General features: G+C 38.9%; 1 protein-coding gene across 4 annotated transcripts in view; it reads left to right on the top strand.

Annotated features, from left to right (window-relative positions):
* The window catches only part of ATXN7 (ataxin 7), an 88,447-nt gene extending 68,560 nt beyond the window's left edge, over nt 1-19,887 (top strand). For all 4 annotated transcript variants that reach the window (XM_082289111.1, XM_082289110.1, XM_082289112.1 and 1 more), the window contains 8 exons: nt 8,017-8,269; nt 8,901-9,163; nt 9,909-9,991; nt 11,716-11,981; nt 12,399-12,597; nt 13,454-13,575; nt 13,848-14,790; nt 15,916-19,887. In XM_082289111.1, coding sequence (XP_082145237.1) covers nt 8,017-8,269; nt 8,901-9,163; nt 9,909-9,991; nt 11,716-11,981; nt 12,399-12,597; nt 13,454-13,575; nt 13,848-14,790; nt 15,916-15,933 — 2,147 coding nt within the window. In that variant the 3' untranslated portion in view covers nt 15,934-19,887. The remainder of the gene's footprint in view (nt 1-8,016; nt 8,270-8,900; nt 9,164-9,908; nt 9,992-11,715; nt 11,982-12,398; nt 12,598-13,453; nt 13,576-13,847; nt 14,791-15,915) is intronic.
* Nucleotides 19,888-24,278: the final 4,391 nt, after the last annotated feature.

A 24,278-nucleotide genomic window follows, 5' to 3' on the forward strand; every position in this document is an offset into this window, starting at 1 on the left:
CATGGGTGTGACATTAGAGAGAGTTGCAGGAGCTCCCTCCTCAGGTCCATCAGTCAGCACTTCCTTGACTCTTCTGTGGGCAGAGAGGGGCTTTGTAGTTGGCCAGTTCAAATAGCCATGTACATGTTTATATTTTATTTTTTAATCTTAAAAAGCTCTTGTATCATGGCAGTGGATGTCACTAGTTAGTCATGCAGTGCATAAGAAAAATATTTGTGCTCAGTGTCTTTTTATCCTCTAGTTTCTTAATGACAAAATCAAAGAATGTGATTTCCTTAGCCGACATCACTATTTTCGTGTATACCCTGTGATATTTCCTCTTATTTCCACACTCAAAACAAAGTAATTTCCCTCTTCTTGATCTCTTTAGTGTGGAGAGCTTTCCATTTCAAGGCCTTTCTTTTACACCCATCTTCAGGACTTTGAGTTAGCCTGTAATCCCCTTTGTATTTTGGTTCACTAACAGCTTTTAAGCAAGTTCTCATTGTCAGCATCTTATTTTTTTGTAGCAGAGCTGAGTCTGACAGTCAACATACAACATTTAAAGTTTGCTACATGTAAAGAAATAGCTACAGGGGAAAATGTTTAATTCTCAAATTCTCAATCTGATGTGAATAGAAGCATTAGGAAGATGAAAGCCAGGCAAGCATTTGGATAAGTAAGCTCATCCGAAGTCATGACACAATATTATACTATGTGAGAAGGTCTTCTAAGGAACACTGTTAATACTGAAGAGGAAGAGCATAGTGTTGAAGACATTACCCTAATTTCTGTGTGGAGAGAGAGAGAAAAGAAGAAATTACGTGGTGGTTCTTCCCCTAATTCTTTATTTGTATCTTTCAACACACCATTTTTTATTAATCTTTTGTTTACCAAAGTTTAATAAAAGCTTTGGAATATTGTTGGGCCGTGGTATTTGTTTTGAATTTGCTTTTTACTTTTTTTGAAAAACTGAAGCTTTTCTTTATGGTCATTCAGGGTAAACATACACAGCTGGAAAACTGTTGTCTTATATTTTTGAGAAAGCTGACCCATACTTCATCTTGAGGCACAGCTGATCTGTACTGCTTACCTCTGTCTGTTTGATACTCTTGTTTATCATTGCTGTGGCTTTTCTGAAGTTTATTTCAAATAAGAATTTTTTTTTTAATAGTGAAGAGTGACTTACTCAACACCTGCCTTTTAATCAGACAGTGCAGATACTGTCATCAACAGGCTACACAGAGATTAGTGCTCATAATGTGGATGTTATAATCTCTCTATGGCCCGATTAGCATCTAAGATAGTCTGCTGTCCTTCCATAATAACTTTGCCATATTTGTATTTCAGTGCCTAACAGATTACAAGACAGTTATTGACCACACCTCTTGGCAAGTTCATTGGGGAGTTGTACCAGAAGCTTGAGCTTGGATGTTACGCCGCTGTCTTTTTGACATGTTAAAGCCCTTGCGTTTGGGTTTACCTGAGCAAGGAGGAGGATGGGGTAAACATCCTTCTCTGGATGATGAGGGGAGACATTCCAACAGCTCATCTCTCTGGCTCCATTTTTGCTTGTGGTTCTGCTCCATGAATAATTTAGTGTCCTGCTTCTCAGTTTTCTCACATTGTTCTCAGGAGTTTTACGGGTCTGAGGGGGCTCTGAGTAGCTCAAGCAAACCTGATGGGAGTGTCCTTAATTCCAGTTAGCCACTACACAGCACAGAAAGCCCCAGTCTGTTTGCAGGCTTGGGATGGCACTATTCTTGATGCTTCAAAGGCTATTTTACATCTCTTGGGGGAAAACCCATGTGTTTTAGGGAGGAATTTTAAATCCTGTTGAAATTGATTACAGAACTGCTTGTGTGCTGAATACCAAGGGTATTGTATTGAAAGGATTGGTAACAAATAAGGAAAAATTTAAAAACTGGTTGTAGAGAGGCAGCAGTTGGGAAATGGAGATACTTGAAGGTTATTTATTTAAATACATTAATTTATTGTTAAATTCTTAATAACTGTGTTTGCAATCTGCTCCTCACTCTCTTTTCTGTGGTGTCAATCTTAGATGTCAGGGGAGGTGTGCTGGGTTTGGGGCTGTTCTGCAGCAGTTACCAGGAGATGGCATTCCTGCCCCAGGTAGTGTGTGCTACTGGAGAATTAAAATCCATCCTGGCTATGCTGTAATTATACCGTAAAAAGCGTAAGTTGTCCTAAATTATAGTTACAGAATTATCTCCTCTTTGAAATATTTCAAAGTACTGAAGTTGGCATTCAGAATCTTACTAGTGAGGATGATAATTTTCCACTTCTCCCTCTCTTTTCTTCAATGGCAGCAACAAAAATACCCTGCCTACGCCTAATTTAACAGCTTTATCTAATGTATCTTGCACAGTGATCACTTGTGAGTGGATTTTGGTTCTTCAAAAGAAATGTCTAGGAAAACTATAAACTTCCTGTGCTGAATATTTTTTAAGGGAGGAAGTGCAAGACATAAGGTTGCATCAGTATTGCTTGGCCATCGTCTATTTAAAAGATACTAAATATGGCTGTTTCTTAGTGCCACAAGCATAGGTGACTGTCAGTTGGCTTCTTTTCATAATTTTGCTAACACTGAGTGATAAATAATAATATCAGCTGCCAGATGCAAACCAGTGCTTTTTTATGAAACAGTAAGACAAAGCATCTCAGGACGTGATGGATAGTACTGGTGCCCAGCAGGCCTTGTTGGTCTGTCATACTGGTTGCTTGGGCTCCATGAATATTCTGTTTTGTAACCTTCTTGCTGAAGTGAAGATGACTTTGTTCAGCTGCTCTCTGTTCAGCTAAATGTGTATGGTCAAACACCACACAATTGAAGATGGAGTGACCTCATCCTGACTTACAGTATGCACAGAATTGCTGGGATGATTAAAGGGACATCAGTGGAAGATTAAGGCAGAATCCTTGGTATGTAGGTCCTGTGATTAGAGCAGGATAATGAAGCAGCAATTAAGTGAGTGAGCAGCAGATCAAGCTCCTGCCCAGACCAAGCTGCTGCACCCTGCCAGGGTGGCAGCAAAGGAAGAGTAATTTGCCTGCTGTGCCTCTGATTGTTTTAGCTCCCAGTTTCTCCTGCAAAATCCTTGTGGATTTAATTTTTTTTTATCTCTGTCATGGTGAGATTACAGTGGTGGTGGGCTAGAGCTGCACAAGGGATTTTAGTTGCTTGCCAAGTAAAATCTGGAGCTATGTTGAGGTGCCCTTCCATAGCAGTGTCTGTGCTCTGTCATGACACTGATCTGAACTTCCTGGAGAAATGAGAAGACCAAGTCAATTAGCTCTTCAAGTCAATTAGTTCTCCATTACTCTGGGAATGAAATACTCTTACTGACAGCAAATAAATTTTTCATCCTCAGGTAAAAGATGTTTGTTTTAATATGCCTGTCTAAATTTCTCAAATGACGAGTTACACAGTAGCTCAGTGTGATGGAGAAAAGGACAAATTTGCTTTCACTGTTATCGTGCTTATACTTTGTGATACAGACAGACATGAAATAACAATTGCTCAAGCATAAAGGGGTTTTTATACTTTGTTTTGATATACACATCTAATCCTACAGTTTGAGGAGTATTCTTACACTTACTCTACACAATACTCTTAAACTGTATTAAGTCTTTTTCTGATCGTTCATTGAAGTTACAACATGTCTGACTGAACCAAACTTGTGTGTTCTCCTGGCTGTGCTTTGTTTTTACCACAGCTGCACCAGCACTGACACAGGGCACTTTGACTTTTTGCCCAGTACTTATGTAAGGAGTCTGTATAAAAAAAACGGGTTTGTGAAACTTGATCTGTACATCTTGTATTTGCTGCCCAAAGCTATTAATTGATGTCCAGAGAGAATGAACACCACAAAATACTTCCTAGCTTTTGGGAAATAAACATAGACCTGGGAGGAGTGTCTTGAAAATTTTTAAGAGTATTGTTGCTCTTAAATTATTTTTCTTAATTTTTTTATAAGCATGCAGCAAAGAAAGTAGTGTTTTATGAGAAATCAAATGCTTTTTTCTATAAAAGGCTATCATCTTTTAATATAGCAATAAATTATGAATCACAGTAAGTCCAAGTATTTACTCGTTGATAGAAGAATAAGCAGTAGTAGCCAAACACAGTGAGCAGCTTGCTCTTTTTTTTTTTTTTCCTTCTTTTTTTTTTTCTGCCCCTTCCTGGTTACTTTTTTGCGTTTTGTCAGAGATTGCTGCATGCTGAGGAAATAAACAATGGAAAATAGGATTTTTAAACCCAAGAAAATTGGCACCAGACTAAGGGCCAGGTAAAGCTTTTTTCAAGCTCTGGAAGAGATTTATATTATCAATATCTATTTTATCAGGAAGTCCTGTGTCCTTCGGCCTGATGCATATATAATTCTTGCTCAGGTGTAGCGCAGAGATGCTGTGTTTTTCCAACTTGATAGTTAACAGTTATCCTGGTCATGGAGCAGAGACATCACTTGCTGGGATGCCATCTCTTTTCACAGCTTTCTAACTCTGCCCAGTCCTTCTCCATAGTGTCACAAACCTGTTGTAAAAATGCAAAGATATTTAAGGAGGATTTTATCTGTTAAAGTTTAGTGTTGAACGCAGCTTTCATTTTAGATCAGATTGTTTCCAGTGCTGTGGCATCAAGGAAAACTTTCTGGTTCTTTGTCCAAAGCTAAAAATTACATTTATGATATTTCAAAGCAAAACAAGCCAACAAAAAAATCAACATAAAAACCTGAGCAACAACAATAAAACCCCTCCTTCCCCTAAATTTTAGAGTTTTGAATCATCATACATAGGTGCAGAATTGGAAATATCACTTTGATGATTATATCATCAATCATGACATTAAAAAATTGTTTTCCTCTCAAGAATTATGTGAAGGGAAGGGATGTGAGTGCCAACCTTTAAAATCTGAAAACTGAACACCTGGAGATAGTTATATTTTTAAATGCTTTTGGGCTGAATCAGAATTCATGACAAATGGGAGCTATGTTAAATTGGCAGAAGATTAGTAGATTTTATTATTATTATATGCTTAGCATAAAAGCTTGGTGGTCTTGATTATTCAGTGACAGTTTATGTAGTAATTTTTCCTATAAAAGACTGTGTCAGTCTGTCAGTAACTATATTCATTAGATCAAATATGCAATTCTTAATACATCTGGTTTCAAAAATAATATTAGCTTTCTCTATTGTGATGAGACTTCAGTGCTCTTCACGTGGTTTGCAAAACAGATCTTAAGCAGATTCCACTTAAAGCCATGTATGTTATAAAAAGACTGAAGCATTAAATATAAGCAAATTGTATAGCAGCCCTACCTCAACTTGTATGTATGTCAACAAAAAAATAGGTCTAGGCAGGTTATGAAAAATGAGCTGAAAATTCTTCTTGTTTTGTTGATCGACAACGTAAGTCATGGTTATGCAAAGAAGTGGTAAGTGAAGATTTCACAGGCCTGCAGTGTTACAGTATCTCTTTCAGAAATTATCCCAGGATCTGGAAAAAGTTAATTTGATGGGTTTTTTTCTGAGTGTGTCTGTGTATGGAAATCCTCTCTGACAGGTAGACTGTAAACTTGTGTGTGATCAGCCATTAGCCTTAGTTCTCTTAGGTAATTTTTTTATTATCACCAGTTTTCGACACTTTATATGAAACTCACTTGGTCGAGCCTGGTGCTATTAAGCATTCATGCAAATAGCAGTAGCGTCTCAGTTTGGTGCCAGAACAGTGCCAGTTACAGTTGTCAGAAGAGAAATGTTCTTATCATCCAGATTAATAGCTGAGTTTACTATTTTGTCTAGTTTCTTCCTAATGATGGAATGCAAGGAGGTTCTTGGTTTTACTGTAGTCCCTTCTTCTTTTTATTTGCTAGGCTTTTTCTAAAAGTAATATTCTCACTTCCTTCAAAAAGCAAATGTCATCATAACAAACTCCCAAGGATTGCATTAGTCATCCACTGATTTATTGGAGATTATTTGTAACTGTGATAAGCACTTGGATTTTGAATTTTCTAAATATACAGAACGTGGAAGAGTATCAAGCAAAATTTCTCATTGTCTCACAGGGTGTAACATCACTGAACTCTAATGCCCCTCAAATAGTAACCTAACAGAGCTGCTCAGGGATTCTTGCCATTGCTATAAAAAGCCATTTGGCAATAAGCACTGCATCATATTAGAAGCACAGGCATTTACTAGAACAAAAATATGCTAAAATATTTCATTTATAGATTCTTCAATGGCAGCTGGTTCTAGAAAACTAAGTGGATGATTTTGATAACTAATCATTTTAAATACTACAATTTTAAAGCAGGTGGTTCCTTGAGGTGGGTGATAAGTTACTGCATTTGTTTGGTATTTTTGTCAGGCATTTTCCACTTGTCGTCTTGTAATTACCTATTCAGAAGTGATGAGTATTTTGCAAAATTTTGCAGAAGGTTTGTTAGGTAGTTCGCACCCATTTTTGCAGTTAAACAGAGAAACACACAGGAGTTGGTTTTCAGTTTCTTTCTTAGTCTAAGCTCTATATTCATTCATTATTTTTATTTTTCTGAGCTAATGAACACATTTCAAGTGCTACTTCCCCACCTCCACCAAAAACTGGCTTGCCAGATGTCTGACTCCTGTGTCTTCCTCTGACACTGCTGGAGCAGCTCAGTTTTCCCCTGGTTGTTGCTGTTGTTCTGTCACAGTCCTGCTTGCAGGGGCTGCATTGGGGGTGATGAGCCCCGTGGCACTGGTGCGGGGTTGGTGCTCTCTTATTCAATGGCTTCCAGCTACCAGGGCAGTCCTGGCTGGCCATCACTTGAGTGACATGTCATTGTTCTATTCAAGATCAAGGGAAATAAGTCATATAAGCAGGACACAGATGTACTAATTTACATTTCCCAGAGTGTTACAGCCTTCTGCACAGGTGGCACTGGACTTGGCTGTCTCTCTTGACTGTAGTTGTAATTTCATGAGTAGCCTGCTGCTTCCACAGTTCACTTAAGTCAAAATCTGTAAGGTGATCCTGAGATTGATGAGTGGTGGATTTGGGCACCTCTAGCAATACTTGGCTGCAAAAGAGGTGTTACCACTGCCTTTCCACTCCCCTGACAGACCTCTTTCTTGTGTCTCTTAGATCTGTGGTTTTCGTTTACTTGATTGCTGGAAGTGTCTCTTAAGTAGTTGTTGGTTACACAGATCCTTGAGGGATCAAAGGTGTCCATTCTATCAGTGAGGACATGGTCCATTAATGTGTCTATGTAGGCAGAGCTGGAAGCTGCCAGATGTTTTGAGAATTCATGGTTCTAAAGAACTGCCTTTACAATAGACACTATTTTACCTGAAATGCTGCTAGCAACGTAGAAGTGTTCATAGTTTGGTGTTAATTAAATAACACGTTCAGTGACGGAATCTTCTACAAAAACTCAGGTTCTTGTAGAAGAATATCTGTTGCTGCTTTTGATGTTGCTGCTAAATAGAAACAAGAGGGGAAAAAACCCAACCAAACAAAATGCAACAATGCTCAAAAAACCCAGTGCAGGTCAATATTTGAGCTGATGCTCTCAGAGGTGTTCCATACTGAAGGTCTGATAGATCATACCAAAAGTTTGTCATGAAGTAAAAGTGAAAATGTTGGATTTAATATTATTTTGATGATTAGGAGACATACTTACAGATAATTCTTATCCTTTAAGGGAATACGATTAAGCTTGCCTGGCCTGAGGATAGGGGTCTCTTGCCTTTGTGTGTCTGAGGTCCAGAGCTGATTGTTTGAGGTGGAGGGAGAACTAAGCTTTAGTGGCTGCAAAATGTAGCTCCCAAAGCTTAAAGAGACCCTGGTAATCCTATGGAAGCCAGCATTGAGTGGAACCTCATGGATTACAGAGAGGCTTGAATACTCTATGCTCTGTGTGTGGCAGGGGACCTCCCAAGCCAGTAAAGGAAAAATGTTAATGGAGAAAATGACAACATGAAGTATTTATGAATTCTTTCTATATGGGAGCTTAAAATCCCTTTTCACTCTTTCAGAAAGAAGACACAGCTCCTCCAGCAAGCCGCCTTTAACTCCTCCCGCCTCTTCAGTATTTTCCCTCATTTCATCTTTCCCTTCAAAAAACAAAGGTAGCAGTGGAAGTGGGAGCAATCGCTCATCCAGTGGAGGTACTAGTGCATCATCATCAAATTCCAAGTTGTTGAAATCACCCAAAGACAAGCTGCAGATCAGCGGAAACAACAGGCTGATGCATTCGGTACAGCACAGCAAAGTTCCCCATGACAAAATGTGAGTATGCCTTTTGATAGGGAATTAAATGTCATTACTTGCATGGACACTGCTGTGTCAAGAAAGCTTCCTTTCGTTTCAGAGGGTTTTTGGTTTAAGAGATAATAATTTTAAACTCCTCCAGGTTTTTTCCTGCAGCCTAGTCAAAGATTATAGTTAATGCTCATAACTGTGTTGAAGAAGAACAATTGCAAAGCTGCATCTTAAATCACCATGAATAAAGGTCATTTTACTAGAGGCTCCTAATTCTTTGATATAATCTGCATACTTTGATCATAAGGGAGTTTTAGCTCTGATTCAGGTGTTTTTTGACCTGCACCTGAGATAACAGCACTGCTGATAAAATTTACTGCTACAGAATGGTGCATTTCTCCCTGGACATAATGGGTCCATTGCAGTTGCTTTGGACAGTTTGCAGTGATATTCTCTGTTCATGAATGCAAATAATGGTTTCTGAAGTCCCTGGACGCTCTGAAATGTCAGGGAAATGGGGGAAAAAATGTGAAAATTAAAAAGATAATAGGAGGGAGGTCTACATTTATATTGGGAATAGAACAGAGTATTGTTGAATAATAACATATTTTAACTTTTGTTTTCCAATTTTTTTCTCTTTGTTTTTCATAAATAACAGTATGACTCCATCTGTCAAAGTGGAAAAGATTCATCCAAAGATAGATGGTGCCCAACTGAAAGCTGCTGTTGGTCCAACTTGTTCTACTACTGTGAGTTCCTCAATAAAGACTGGCCTTAATTGTCCCTCAATACCAAAGCCACCCTTGCCTTCCCCTGGACAGATACTGAATGGTAAAGGTCTTCTCTCTGTGCCTCCATTTTTGGAAAAGAAACCTGAAGAAAATACGAATAATAGGAAATTTTTACATAAAAGATTGTCAGGTAATTATTTTTTAATTATTATTAGCTATATTCCTTTTAGTAGAAATACATATATAGAAATAAGTTCCAGAAGTAAATTAAAACTCCTGTAATACTGTAACTTGTAGTAAGAGTTATTTAATATTATAATTGAAACCTATAATTTGACATGCACTTTAAGGATGCAAACACCTTGAAATTGGCTTTTTCTTTCAGAAACCTGCACAGATCTCAATGGCCTGTCAGTTCTGACAGTTTTAAAATTACACTCTTCTACTATCTGAAAAGATTTTAGTTTCCTTCTTTCTATATGGAAGGTCCAAATGTACACAGAAAACAGAACAACTAGCGCCTCATAAACTCAAAAATGGAAACCCAATCTACTCTTCACACTTTTTAACGCAATTATTTTGAGTGTTAGTAGAATGGTAGAAATGTTCTTGACACCGTAGCCAACAAGCAAAAACCCACCATTTGTTTGTCACAATCCATAGTGGTAATCTCTACTCATAATAGGAAGCATCCAATCTTCCTTTGAGGTCACTTACAGGTGTTTGTAGACTTGAGATCTCTCTCTCAGCAAACCATAAGCTTGCTGAGAGTGTAGAAAAATTTATTTGTACAATTTAATTGTGCATTTTTATTTGTACATTTGCCTGCGTCATATTTGAAAAGTTTCCAGTATGCTTAATTTTTATAATGAAACTAAATGTTAGTATTTCAAAATATCTTTTGATAACTTTTCAATACTGTGTGTCTTTGACAGAGAGAGAATTTGATCCTGATATATACTGTGGTGTCATTGATGTGGAAACCAGAAAACCTTGTACTAGGTCTTTAACATGCAAGGTAGGATATCTGAATCAGGATAAGATTTTTCTGAAGTTTTTATTCAAATTCCTGAGGAATATGGTAGAAAATGGAGAGCTGCAAATTTTTGCTGTTGGTAATTACCACTGTAAATGGTAATTTACATTCAAAACATGTTGCTCAGAACCAAGAAGAAATTGTTTTTGAAGTTTGGTTAATTATTTATTCAAAAAGTATTCCTTAAAGTAACCTGGAGAATTGTATTTTTGTATAAACCCTTTAAACATGGATGTTTACATGCGACAAACTGTGTTACTCCACATATAGGTAGCAGGGGGCCAGTGTGTTCCTCTCTTTGGGGGGTAACCTTCAGGTTGTAAATTATGAATTTTAAAATTCCTCATAAGCATTGAAAATATTGCTTATGCAGGATTTAAATAATTCAAGCTCTTCCTCTCTCACACCCTCCCCTCTCCCCCCAGCAGAGTTTGCAGCAGGTGCTTGGTAGGAATTTGTGTAAATGCTAATGCTGCTGGATATACTGCTACAGCCAGCTCCTGAAAGAGTCATGGAGCACGCCTAGAGGTCAAACTCTAAATTAAACAATCCATAAAAACTTTCAGTCAGACAAAATGTATCCTCTGGCTCCAAAATCCTGGGGGATAGAGGACTGCCACTTGGTCCCAAGGAACCAAGAATCCAGATCCCCTGTACTTGTGTAATATTTTGCTGCTTTCCTGCAGAGCAGCTTCACCCTCCGTTTGGGAAACGTCTGGTAAATAAACCACCTACAGAACAAAGGTAAATGAAGCTGGTACTAATGACCCAGAGGAATTGAACTTGAACACATTGCCCTTTTGGAATTACAGAGGGGAGGAAATTGTTTTGCTAATAGAGGAGGGAAAAGCTGCAAGATTTTACAAGAGAAATAGCAAACCAAAAGTGGAAAAGAAAAAAATAAGAACATTTCTCAGCAATTCTTTAGAATATGCCACTCATAAAATATTTTTTTGAATTGCTGTTTGTGCCTGAATTATGTGATAAAATTTTTTACCTACTAAAAGGAGCCAAATCAAGCCCTTTATGCCATATTAAAAAGGTATTGTGTGTGACTTTAACAAGTCAGAAAAACAGCTTCCATTTACTTCACCTTACTTAGAATTGGTGCCATTTATACACATACATGTCTTACTGTCTGCAGTGTTCGGGACACTTAAAGAATTTTGAGTCCTGACTGACTCTGGATTCTGCTGGATGTTTTGAATTCCTTAATATCTATTTGATTACATTAGTTTTCAAGGAATATATTAGTATATAGAAGGCAGCACAGTACTTTTATAAATATTTTTCAGGTCTCCCAGTAGAAGTCTGATTTTAACATTATTTTGTTGAATATTTTTGTAAGTGAAAGTAAATATTTTCTCTTTTTGGTTTTGCAGGAGTTGGCAATTGAAGTATCAATGTAAAAAAAAGGTTTTTGGTTCTAGTCTTAACCATATTAAAAATTTGGCAGTTTGGTTTCTAAAAGGAAGTTTGAAAGAAGCCTTTTACCAAATTGCTGGTTTTGTTACACTGTATCAGACAAGGATATAATCATCCACCAAGCAATTTTAAAGTTTGTTTTCTAAGTCGTGTTTCCATTTGTTTACTAAAACAGGACTGTGATGATTTTCTCTGTTTTGGAGCTCTAGACATGCTTTTTGAGTGTTTGACTTCCACAAATGTCATAGCCCGGGATTAATGATTTATTCCTGGTTCTGCAGACACATTCCTTAACCCAGCGGAGGGCTGTACAGGGTCGAAGAAAACGATTTGATGTGTTATTAGCTGAGCACAAGAGCAAAACCAGGGAAAAGGAACTTCTTCGACATTCGGATCATCATCAGCAGATGCCCCCTCTCAGGGAACCACATCCCTCACCTACTAAAACTTCCCAGGAGCTGCACCAAAATTCTCATGGAGTTACTCTTACAGAATCAAAGCCTTTATTACCTAATAAATCCAAACCTCACCCCCCCAGTCTTCCAAGGTAAGGAAAATCTGCAGATGCAGTGGTATGAAATGAATACTGGGAGCTTGATGAGGTGGATTTTGAGGGAGCAATACGGATCTGTTGGATGGGGCAGTGTGTTTGCTCCAGGCCTGTTGCCTGTCTGCAGTTAGCAATTACCTGCTGAGGGTAACTCCTGGCGAGGAGGGGTTGGTGGTTGAAGTAGTAAAAGATGACTTGCATCAATGGAAGCAGTTCAGCAACAGTTGGGTAATACTGCTTTTCCAGGGGTACCACCATACCCTGTGCTTTCCCTTGGCAGGTTACAAGACTATGGACCACACCAGGAATCTGTTAATGTAGATTTCTTTCTCTCGGTAATAGTAAGCACTTAAAGGGTGGAATTTTTAGCTGGACTTGGTTCAATAACACCTGGTTACTGCTTGCCTTGCCCAGGCCTCCAGGCTGTCCAGCCCAGCACAGTGGAAATGCCCCCAGCGAGTCTCCTTCTGTCCACGAGTCCCCACACCCTCCCTTGCCTGCAGCTGAGCCAGCATCTCGGTTATCCAGTGATGAGGGAGAATGTGATGAAAAAGAAGAGCCTGTTGAAAAACTGGATTGTCATTATTCAGGTCATCATCCTCAACCAGCCGCTGTATGTTTTCAAAGTTAACCTCAGTCTCTCCCTGGCTCTAATTGTAAACAAGTTACTTTGGGGTTTTCCAGGTGGTTTTCTGTGGAATATGTGACTTTCAGGTTTTTTTGCTATATTTTGAGAAAATTATTTTGTGGCCTAGTAGGCAGTGAAGGTTTAACTAGTGGCAAAATAAACATGTTTAAAAAATGTGTTCATAGCTCACTTCCCCAGTCCAAAAGAAACCAAAATGCCAGAATACTAAAGATGAAATTGGTAACTGCTTTAAAGGGCTATGGTTTTGGAATAAGGACATGTAAACAGTGTCTTTTGGGTGCGATTTTCTTATTGGACTCCCCCCTCCACACCCACACACATTTTTTTACTCAAGTTACCAATGTCACATTAAAGGTAGCAGTAAGGTATTTTAATATTTTAATCTTGACAAAAGTTAGTTAGTCTAACTAAAAGCAAATTTATTGCCTAGCCTGGATGTCAAATTATACCCTTTTTTTTTTTAAACAGACTTCTAGCAGATAGCTGGTAGGTCCTCAGAAGTAGATGTTACATAAATATGTGTGTGTCTGTGTAACGTTTATACATAAAAAGACGTACTGCTAATCTCCTCTGTTCAATCAGAGGAATTCAAATTTGGCTTCTTCTATTAAATATGGGAATATCAGAAGAGAGAAAATTGTCTCAATATATCAAGGCCAAAAATTCAAAATAGTTGTTAGGCCATAGACATAAAAACTCTAATTTGTGGTTTTTTTATCCTCTACTTAAACATCTAAAAGCATATTTATTATAAACAAATTGTTATTCAGAGAGTTGTCATTGAAAGCAGAAAACACCAATAAAAATCATGTCTTTCCAGTTTTGCACATTTGGTAGTCAGCAAATTGGAAGAGGTTATTACGTGTTTGACAAGCGGTGGAACCATATTCGATGTGCACTTGACTTCATGCTGGAGAAGCATCTTAATTCACAGATGTGGAAGTGAGTAGAAATGAAAGAGTTCTTATTCTTCTTGGTGTTTGTAGAAGTACATGGAACCTGTGATTCTAGTTAAATAACAATAATCTTGTGTTCAGACTGAAGGTTGATGTTCTGTTCTTTACGTTTTTTGCAAGAATTAACTATCAGTTTAATAAAATCTTGCAAAGGCATTAATTAACCCCAAGATACAATCATTTTAAGGTAGCATTGTTAGACTGGATATTAGCCTGAAGAATGTGGGGTTTTATCTGTGTTTTTCTGTTCACCTGCAGGAAAATTCCTCCAGCATCTAGTAACACAGCATCAATCCGTGCCCCGCATCGGACAAACTCGATGCCTGCTTCTCAGCATGGTGTCAGTGCAGCAGGGTTCCTCTTACCCACCACAGTTATGTCATCGCCAGCGTTGGTCTCTCCTTCCTGTGTGTCTCTGAACAACAAATCGGTACCATCCCATGGGACGACACTAAATGCCAGTCCCGCTGCTTTGGGTGCAGTGGATCCTGTCTGCAGTATGCAATCAAGACAAGTGTCTTCATCCCCTTCAATGCCTACAGTGCTTTCCTCTGTACCTTCACCTATGCCCAGCAAACCTCAGAAAATGAAATCCAGCAAATCTTTTAAACCTAAGGAATCTTCTGCTGGCAGTGGCACCTGTAACAGCACCGGCAGCGTCAGTAGCAGCAGCGGCTCAGGAAAGAAGCGTAAAAACAGTTCCGCACTGCTCGCACCTTCTCATTCCACAGAGTCCTTTAGAAAAAACTGTGTGGTTAACTCTGGGACCTCCTATCATCCATCAGTGACAGCTTCGTCCCACAGTGTTGGCCTCAACTGTATGACTAGCAAAGCTAACTCTGTTAGCCTCAAACATGACCAATCAGGGAGGGGTCCTCCAACCGGGAGCCCTGCAGAATCCATAAAGAGAATGAGTGTGATGATGAACAGCAGTGACTCCACACTCTCCTTAGGGCCATTTGTTCATCAGTCTAGTGAGCTGACTGTAAATTCACACAGTAGTTTTTCACATTCACATACTTCCCTTGACAAATTAATAGGAAAGAAAAGAAAGTGCTCACCTGGTTCAAGCAGCATCAACAGCAGCAGCAGCAAATCAAACAAAGTTGCCAAATTGACATCGGTGAACAATGTTCATGCAAAACATACTGGTGCAATCCCAGGGACGCAAGGACTGATGAACAGTTCTCTGTTTCATCAGGTAGGAAATCTTGTCTCAAACTAAGCCAGCATGAAATGCCTCCTCACATGCTTGTACATGTGTTCTCTTAAGTATTAAATAGGTAGTCAGTTCCAGATCCTGCTCAAGTAAAAGGTAGCTCTTCTCTTTGTCCACTACTCATTTTGAGTGTTCTTAGAGTGCATTTACGCAAGACTTTTATAAATGTTCTAAATAAAAAAGCTACACGTTATGAAAGAAACCTTAAATGGGATGTTTCAAGTTCCTTAGATGCTGTTGCCTGTGAATTGCTTTCAGATAAAATTCATTCCTTGTATTTTTAAACCTTAATTTTAAAAGTGAAATTTCCAGCCTGCCGTGGAGCTGAGCTGTGTGCCTCAGCCTGACTCCTTGTTTGTGTCAGGAATAAACATTTTACAAAATGGAACATAATGATGCTGATAACAGAACTGTGATAATATAAGCCTCTTATCCCAAGATGTCATTGACTAACTTCTTAGTAATAATAAGATTAAATATAATAAATCAGATAATAAACCTTTTTAGTTGGTAAGGCAAACAGTTATGCTATAAAGGGAGCAGATCTCATAAATATGTAAGATCCAATTTTAAAAATTAGTTTGGAGTTTTGATTTTTTTTGAACAAATCTCACTGGAAAAGTAGTGTGTTCAGGATTAAAAATCCAAGAAACCTTTTTTTCTCTGCTGCTAAAAACCTGAAGTTTCTGTAGCTGGAGAGCCAGGAGGTCAGTAAGAGCTTTTTCAGAATGGTTTCTTAATTTTCAGTTTCAACCGCGGAGGAAGATTTTTACCTTTATGTGTGTTTACTTAACCAAGAAAAGCCTTCAGGTGGCTGAATTTATTTTTGGACTTACCTAATAATTACTATTTCAACTATGCAATATAAGTAAAGGAGAAATATAATTTGAGTGAATTAAGAAGGAAATCATGCCTGAAACCATTATAACTTTGAAGAGGTTTAGTTGAGGATTGTCAAGCCTCAGAGAGGCCAACCTCATGTTGTCAAGGTTGCTTTGTGCCTGAGATTTTCCCCCAAATATGCCCTTGTTAGCCACAAAATGTGTTTGATTTCAGTGCCTCTGACAGCCTGCCTCCCTGATCCTTCTCTCTTTTCTTGCCCCCAAGCCGAAGGCCCGTCCCTGATAGCTGAAGGCACCATGGTGAGAAACAAACTGGACAGTTTTTACTACAAGCAAAACCTCCATCTGGATTTCTGGACTCCAAGATGCCTTGAGTTTTCCCAACTTCCCATGGTCCTCAGGTGTGGAAATCTACTGGACTGTCACTTAAACAAGGAATTTCCCTGAAGCCATGTCTGTAGCAGCGAATATACTAGAAATGGACACTGGATGAAGTTCAGCCACATAATTGCTCTTATCAGTGTTAACAGTGGTCTGGACTGTTTGCTACAAATCTGTGAGATTTTCCTTACAGGACTACATCATCTTGCCACTATTCGACATAGTTTGGCTGGGCAAACGAATGTTTTCTGGGGGGAAATAAACATTACTGTGGACTTATTTTTATACTGATGGTGTCTTTTTGTAGGTGATAGCTAACCAGACAGACACCCTCAATGGAGAGGACCCTGTGACAAGGGGAAAAAATGTGTGAGGCACAATGGAAAGAAGCCCTCAAGAAGGGAATGGCTTTAGTGTTTTTATAGCAATGTTCCTTTAATGGAATATAAAGTACAGCACAATTCAAAAAATAGTCTGTTTTGCCCAGCCTTTTGCAGGTAATTTGGGATAAGAAGCTATCAGGAGTTTTAAAACAAAACAAACCCAACAAAACCAGAAAAACTTGTTTGAGGCCATTGCTCAGAAAATAAGCATAAAAATGTCATATTTGTGTGATACAAAACCTATTTTCTACTCTTACGAATGAGATTTGATTGTGGAAGAAAAGCTAATTTTGTTCTTTAAAAATTCCAAAAATATCAAGCAGACAAAGGCAAATAACCTCTAACACTCTATGCCCAAAGAACATATTTATTGACCTCTACTGTATACCACAGGCCTTTGGTTTTTTTTAAAAAAATAACTGTATTGGTGAAATTAGGCTGGATTTGTCTTCCTCTTCCAGCTGATAAAACTAGCCCTTTTAAAACTAAGTTTTTAAAATATTTAAGTATTTTCTAACAACCATAAAAGTCAGTTTCTTTCTGCCTTGTTTGTGTAATGAAATTGTTGATGTGTGACGCCTTCTACCACTCAGTAAGACCTTTTTTTTAGTCAAATTCTGGAATAAATGCCAATTTGATGGCAGAGTTCACTGTGAAGCGCTGGTTTGTGCATCACAGTCATCCCAGGCCCACCCAGGCCTTATGAGCATGGAGGGTTTTACAGTTTTGTATAATCCAGCCAATTTTTATGAGGCATTTTGTCTTGCTTCCAAACACCTTAAAAATGAATTCCACTAAAGGGCTCATTGTATTATGGTTTGACTCATCTGGATGTTTTTGTTAAGTTTTTAAACATCAGGTAAAGGCTCAAAACTGACTAAACTTTTATTAAGGGGGCAAAGCAAAGGAAGATGAAATCCTAATCAAGAAGATTTTTTTTTTCTGCCTTAAAAGGGCACCAGCTATTGCTGAGAAGAGACAATCTGAGCCTGTCCAGCTATCCATGTAGCCCAGCCTTCTCCCCATTCTGGTGGCAAGTAGTAAGTACATCAGGGAATCCAAAGCCACTCTGAGTAGCAGTTGCTTAGTTGTTTACCTAACGACGCTTTCAGTTTCTCCTGAACTTCCTATGAAATCATTGTTATACAGCAAAACAACAAGAAGCCTCTATGCAGACACTTTAGCTTTGAATTGATACAAAAGATCACACTGAGAAAGCAATGTACTAGAGACTCTTATTATGCAAACTTTAAAAAAAAAAAATAGACAACTTTTCAGGAACAAAAGGATTCATATTTAATAGGGTGCCCTGTTGAAAGGATTGTTAGAACTGTGCATTGGTTTAACGTAAAAGGAACCGAAGTGAAACGCCACAAAGATAAATCCAAGTGTATTAAATCCTGCACATTTGGAAAGAAATCCATGCTCTGATGAAGTCCCTGGGGCAGAGCTTCCACTTCAGGATAGCATCAGTCACAAGTGCAATTTGACTCTTGGTAGAAACAAAGGTAAAGGAAACAAAAATTCAGCAAGATTGGACACTGGCGAGTTTGTGATCGAACTCTCCTCTGGTTTTTAAGGTTCTGTTGATCTGAAAGCAAAATGGCAAATTTGCGCTCCTTCAGTAGCACGCAGATGTGTACAAAGTGAATTCCTGATGGCTGCTCCTGCAGAGCCAGTGTGTGCAGCCACCTGCGCCGTGTGGGCTTGAGCCACTGGGTGCAAAGAGTCCGAGCATAAATTCTGTCTGCTCTTATAGACCTGCTCTAAATAATTATGTTTTAGATTTGGTTATAAGCAGAACATTGTTCCTGAAGCTTTTATTGTTACATAGTTCTTACTGTAAATAATTAAGGAAGCTTAAAATTAATTTTCCTTGCAAAATTGAATTTGCAGTGGCTGGGTTGTTTCTAGACAGATTTTGGTATTAATTTAAGAGATACAGTTTTTATAGTCTTTCCAACTTCTCATTATGACTCCTGCAGTTTTCTTAACCTAAAAAATTGCTGCAATGATGAACAAAGAATTATACAAGAAAAAAAAACATACTTTTGTATCTTTATTTTGGAATTTCTTGTTCTATTATAAATATTGAAGTATCCCTATTTCAGAAGACATATTTTGTTAATTGATTGTACATATTTAAATATGTATTTTTGCACAGGTCTTTTTTTCTTATATCCAGTTTTGGTACAATTGAGATCATCTAGTATTTATTTATTAATTAATTAAAAAAAAAAAAGCAAATACCTTTTTATAATTTGAAGTGGTTCACTGCCAAGCCAATAGTAAACATGCCTACTTTGCAATGTAAGGGATGCCTCCGTTTTGTGAAAGCTGTGTCCCTTTGCCCTGTCTTGGGAGTGGGTGGATCCACGCCAAGGATCGCCTGGGTCCTGCAGCCGGGTCCTGCCTCAGGAGCCCAGAGCCCACGTGGTTGATATGGCATTGCTTATCAGTTGCCTGATTCCCAGAAGATCCATTTAGTTAAGTGACACACTGCTTCTCTTTTTTTAGTGTTCGTGTGTGTGTGTGTGCGCGTGTGCATCCGTGTGGGTCTCATGTGGTTTAAAACTAATGGAAAAACTGAAAGTGCCTGATATAACTAGTTCTAAGCTTGGACTGTTTAGACAGCTTCTCCTTAAAAGACTTGAATGTTCAGTTGAAATTTTGGAGCTTGCTTTTTCCACCTATATATAATAGATATGTGTGTGTATATATATACACACATACGTACATCTATTTTTCTGATATTAATGAGATGGATTGACAAAAGAAAGCAAATTATGCTGGTAACTTTTGTATAATCTTTTAATTCGAATACCTTGTGTTGGAACAATCCCATTGATAACTCATATTTAGTATACTGCCAAGGGTTTGAAATATAGTTTTAACCAGCAGTTTATTTAACTGTCTCATTTTAAGAAGGGGAGGGAGCAATATTCATTAATCAAATAATTTAGAAAATGTTCAAAATTGTTGGTATTCCAAAACAAACAAAAAACCCCAAGTAAGTACCTCTAAAAACCATGAAAAAAAAAAAGATGTGATTTCCAAATGACATTTCTAAGGCAGTTGTCTTCCTGTAAAAGTTCTCTTGCCAAGGAATCTCTCGTCTTTTACTCATTCTGTCCTGGAGGAGGGAATTGGGCTTAGAAAGATTCTTAAATGTTTCACTGTTCGGCAGAAAATAATAATTTTTACCTTTTGTGTGAGATATTTTACGTTTTAAAGATAATTTTGAAATGAGCACTACATAATGTCAATGTGAATGTAGGCCTTGGAAGCATCTTGCTCGGTGTTGAGCCTGGTTCTAAAAGCAATCTCCTGTGTAAAATGTGTGAATAGTTTGATAATTTGTATACATAATCAAGAGCATCTGATCAGCTGAACTCTGTGTTGGCTGCTGTATAGTACATGAACAAATGTCATGGGATAGAAAAATTACTTTGGATATTTAAAAGAAAAATAAATATATAGTCTATTTGTTTTGTAACAAGTTTCTGTAAATAAAATAATTTATACTATTTATAAGAAAAAGTTGTGCTTTGCTTCATGAAAAAGATTAGTTTGTTGAACAAACATGTTACTAAACAAGGCAATAAAGTTAGGACTTTTCAATAAATGAGGTTGGTTGCATGGAATATATTATATGTTTCTGCTTCATTATAAAATCCTTCACTATTAAAGGAAAACATTATCTGTATCAGTGCCTATGTGAACTAATTTCAGAGAATTGGATGTGGTCAAATTCTGTCACTGTCCCTTGGCATCACGAATCAGCCCAGTAGGATCAGAGCTTTCCCATCCTACAGGGGGTTGGTACCTGGTTTTGAGCAGTGTCTCTGTGGGCTCTGCAGCATTTTTGTGTGCAAAGGACCTTCTGGTACTTAAGGTTCACACTTTATAATATAATTTTCTAATCAGAATAATGAGCAGCAGCTTTTACAGCCCCAGGTGTGGTTGTTGAGTTGTGTTTCCTGTTTTTTTTTTTTTCCTTCCAAAAAAGTGTCTTCTGTGTTTTCACAGTTTGAAGATCCAGTGTGTGAATTCAGCAGGTTGAACACTACTGCAGAGCTTTTCTCTGCACGTGACTCAGGACTCGCGTGTCGTGGGCGACTTCGGAGCGGTTGGTAAAACCGGTTAAACTCCTCTTAGTGGTACAGGACTTCAGAGTGACATCTGTGGCAAAGCTTCCTTTATTCTGTCTCTATTTTGCTTTGGTTTGGGTTTTTTCCCCTCTTATAACAAGTTTTTCTTAATGTTTGGAATAAATGCTACAAGCTATAAAAGGGGTTCAGACAACAGGCAAGTTCTGCTTTGTCTTTTTATAATAAGCACCTCTAGTAGTTTTACATTTACTTTTTGCATTACTGAGTAATTTTTATTTCTTTTTTTGTCTTGCCTTCTTGCAAATCCTTTTCCTTCCTAGTAGCATTTCTACCACCTGTACCATTCTGCATGAGCTGCTGGCACTTCAGCTGGTTGTGCTGAGCTGTACAAGAGACCACAGGCCAGAGCACACGGGAGTCGGGCGTTTGTGCAGCTGAGCAGAGCTCTGTGCTTGGCATCATGTTCAGGCAGGTTTGTAACTCCGAGTGCTTCAACGGTGAAGGAATAACTCTGCATTTTACTGCATCTAATACAGGGTTCAATGTCCCGTAAAACTGGCAAGGTGAAGAAAGAGGAAAAAAAGGTGCATTCACCCTGTGTAACCCCGAGTTCTCAGAGGTATCTTGGAGCTCAGTGGGATTGGAGCATCCTCCCTCTACCCTTCCTTTGCTGCATTTGGTGCAGTGCAGTGCCAGGGAGCCCAGACCCTGGGGCAGAGCCAAGCTGCTCCATGGGTTCTCTCTTGTGGTGACTTGGTTCACTAAAGGGGTTAGTGATGAAAAATGCTGTCCGACCAGGTACTGAAGTAGAACTCAGTGAGCACAGATGTTCCTGAATGGGTGGAAAACAGTTTCCTTCCCATCTGTGATTGTCTCATAGGACAGTTTATATTTGGGACAGTTACTTGGTGATGTAGGAGACTGCCAGTGCATGCGATGAAACCCCAGGATCAGAGGTTCCCTGTGTGGTTTGTGCATCTTGTCAGCACCCTTTCCATTTAGTATCAAAGCTGGGGAGATGTGTCCTGGGAGCCCGAAGGTGTTGGCTTTCCCCTGGTGGAGCAGTGTTGGGCTCAAAGGCTACAACCTGACTTTGGCAGAAAATTTTGACCCTGGTTCTGCCCATGCAGCTCAGGATGAAGGGTGGGAAGTTGGCCAGGTGCCCTCAGGCTCTCTGAAGGCCAGAGCAGTCCATGGGTGCCTTGTTTACTCGGACTACCAAGACAACCCAAAGGACAGCTTGTCACTGGCTTTTGTTGGTTCATTATTATCATGTTCTGCTGCAACAAATAATCAAATACATGTGGCTTGTAGGATCCACCATGGGACTTCGTATTTTGACTGGATGCTTTTTTCAGTGCTTTGGCTCAGAGCTGTGTTAGCTGCTGGATTCGTTCCTGACAAGCAGCATGGGAGCTTTGTTATGGAAAAGTGGCATATGCTTGTGTTTTTTCTGACCCAACAAACTTCAGGGGAATCTCAAAAACCTTTACGAAAGTTGTTCAAACTAATGTGGATTGAAACTTTATTGCCAAGGTGGAAAAATGGCCTGAGAAATGCAGTAAAGCTTTGTCCAAGCCTATGAGAAACAGCTGGTGTTGATATTTGTGTTCAAATTGATACAAAAGTTTTCTTCAGCATCAGCAGGGACTGTGTTGTTGCTGCTTGGGTTCAGTGGTCTTTGACAGTGCTGGAAGTTTTTTGTCCTCCATTTTGCAGCTGAGGTCCCTTCACTAGAGTCCTTTCCTGTCCATGACAGGTGACATTTTCCTGAAGCAGCTGCCTTTTCCCTTGCTTGCAAGGTTGGACCTTGAGCTCTGGAGGCCAGTGTTAGTGAGAGAAGCATCAGAGGTGTTGGCAGGTGAGGCAGAAACTGCACAGAAACTTGCACAGAAACTTAATTTCAAGTGTTTTGTAGCAGAGCTTTACTAACAAATCCTAAACCAGCCCATCTCCTGCCCTTCCCACCTGCTTCCCCACCATTAGTGCAGGGAACGAATGCTGCAGAGAGAGGTTCAAGCTGCGGCTTGAAATCTCTGTCTGGTTCTGGCTTGCCTTGTAGCGATGGTGAAGTCAGCCTTGCAAAGCAAAATTGGAGAAGGGCATTAGCTCAAGGAACTGCCCAAGCTTAAATTACAAGAGACAATGTACAATTTTGGCATGTGGACTGTAAATCAATGGAAAGGTGTCAAAAGTGAGACAGCAACATCTGTGTCTGGAGTGCTGCTCACAATCAGAGTTAAGTAAAGGGAAATCATGAGATCAGGTAAATGGAAGATAAAACTAACATGACCATGGGACAGTAAAAATTAACTTGAAATTATTTCAGGAAGTAGAAATTCTAATGCTTCTGATTTGACATGCAGATGGAAGAAGGCAGTTAATTGAACAGACAAGATTATGCCCTTGATCAGCTCAAGGCTTGACCACCCTGTGCCCCTCAGCATTCCTACTCTTTGGAAAACCTATGTATCAGATTGCTTTTTAATTTTTTTTTCAGGAGAACAGTGTGAACAGCTGCTCTGGCTGAACTGTGTGCCTCCAGCTGTGGGCTTCAGCAGGTGTTGCCTTTCACTTTTCCCAGATTTTTATCCCACCACTATCTGGCATCGCTGAGAAGATGAACTGCTTCACAAAGCCTTAAAAAGTTCAGCTAAAATTGCTGTGACTCTTTCCTGCCAGGCCGTGGCACAAAAATCTTTGCCCAGAAGATCTCCAGGCTCTCCCTGGATCCTCTTTTGCAGAACGTAGGCTGAAATCAGGGAATGTGTGAGGCAAGTTGGGATCTTTAAAGAGGGGGTGTCTTTGCTGTGGTAGAATTGTGCACTTCTGTTTGGAACATTACTTTTCACCCACCTGAGCAGAGAACACCGGATTCTGAAATGCTCTGCTCCCACTGGATGATAGCCATGGTTATGATAAAATGGTTGATAGCTCTGCAAGTATCTTAGAGCACTAAAACTCTTTAGCAATGCTTTTATTTTCCACACAGAGTAGAGATTTCCCTTTTTTTCTGCTCTTCTTACCTACACCAAGAGAGCAGCAAGATTTCTCTGGAATGCATGAAGCCCCTGTTAGCCCAATTTTCTTGAGTACGTTTCTATTCTCTTTACCTTACAGTTAAAAAAATACATGCTAATATATATGCTGAATGGAAGCTTTGGTGTAGTTAATTAAGGCCAGTTCATGTATAAATATGCTAGAAAAGAAAATTTATTTGTGGATCAAATAGAAATTCCTCAATTCAGTGAAGACATGAATACAGTATGGTTTTCTGATAGGCTTCACACCTGCATCTATGGAAGGTGGAAAAGATGTTCCTGGAAGTCAGACTGATTTAAGTCTTCCTAGCTGGCTCTACTTATCTGGCAAGTCATGGATCTACAAAAACGAAGAGAGGCAGGTCTGAAAACTCTGAATATTGGGTTCAACTAAAACTTTACAGGAAATGGTATGTGTGTGAACACACAAAACAGATTCATAGCTGACCACAGGGTAAACTAGAGTTCTTGATTATTACTCTGCCTATTCTGAAGAAGTAATTAGTACTGTCTGAAATTTAAATCTTTAAACTCTGGCTAAGTAGCTGCTTCTTGGAGAGGGAAACAACCAAAACCGTTTCCAGTAAGTAGTAAAAGAAAACCAAAAATCATGAGGTTGTATTTCGGGTTTCAGAACAGTTCATCAGAGAATAGTAATGGCCCCTCAGCACCAAGGAGTCCAACCTCAGGCAGGCAGCAGTGATTTCAGGA

The sequence above is a fragment of the Coloeus monedula genome (assembly GCF_965178545.1).
Source record: "Coloeus monedula genome assembly, chromosome: 11".
Lineage (NCBI taxonomy): Eukaryota > Metazoa > Chordata > Aves > Passeriformes > Corvidae > Coloeus > Coloeus monedula.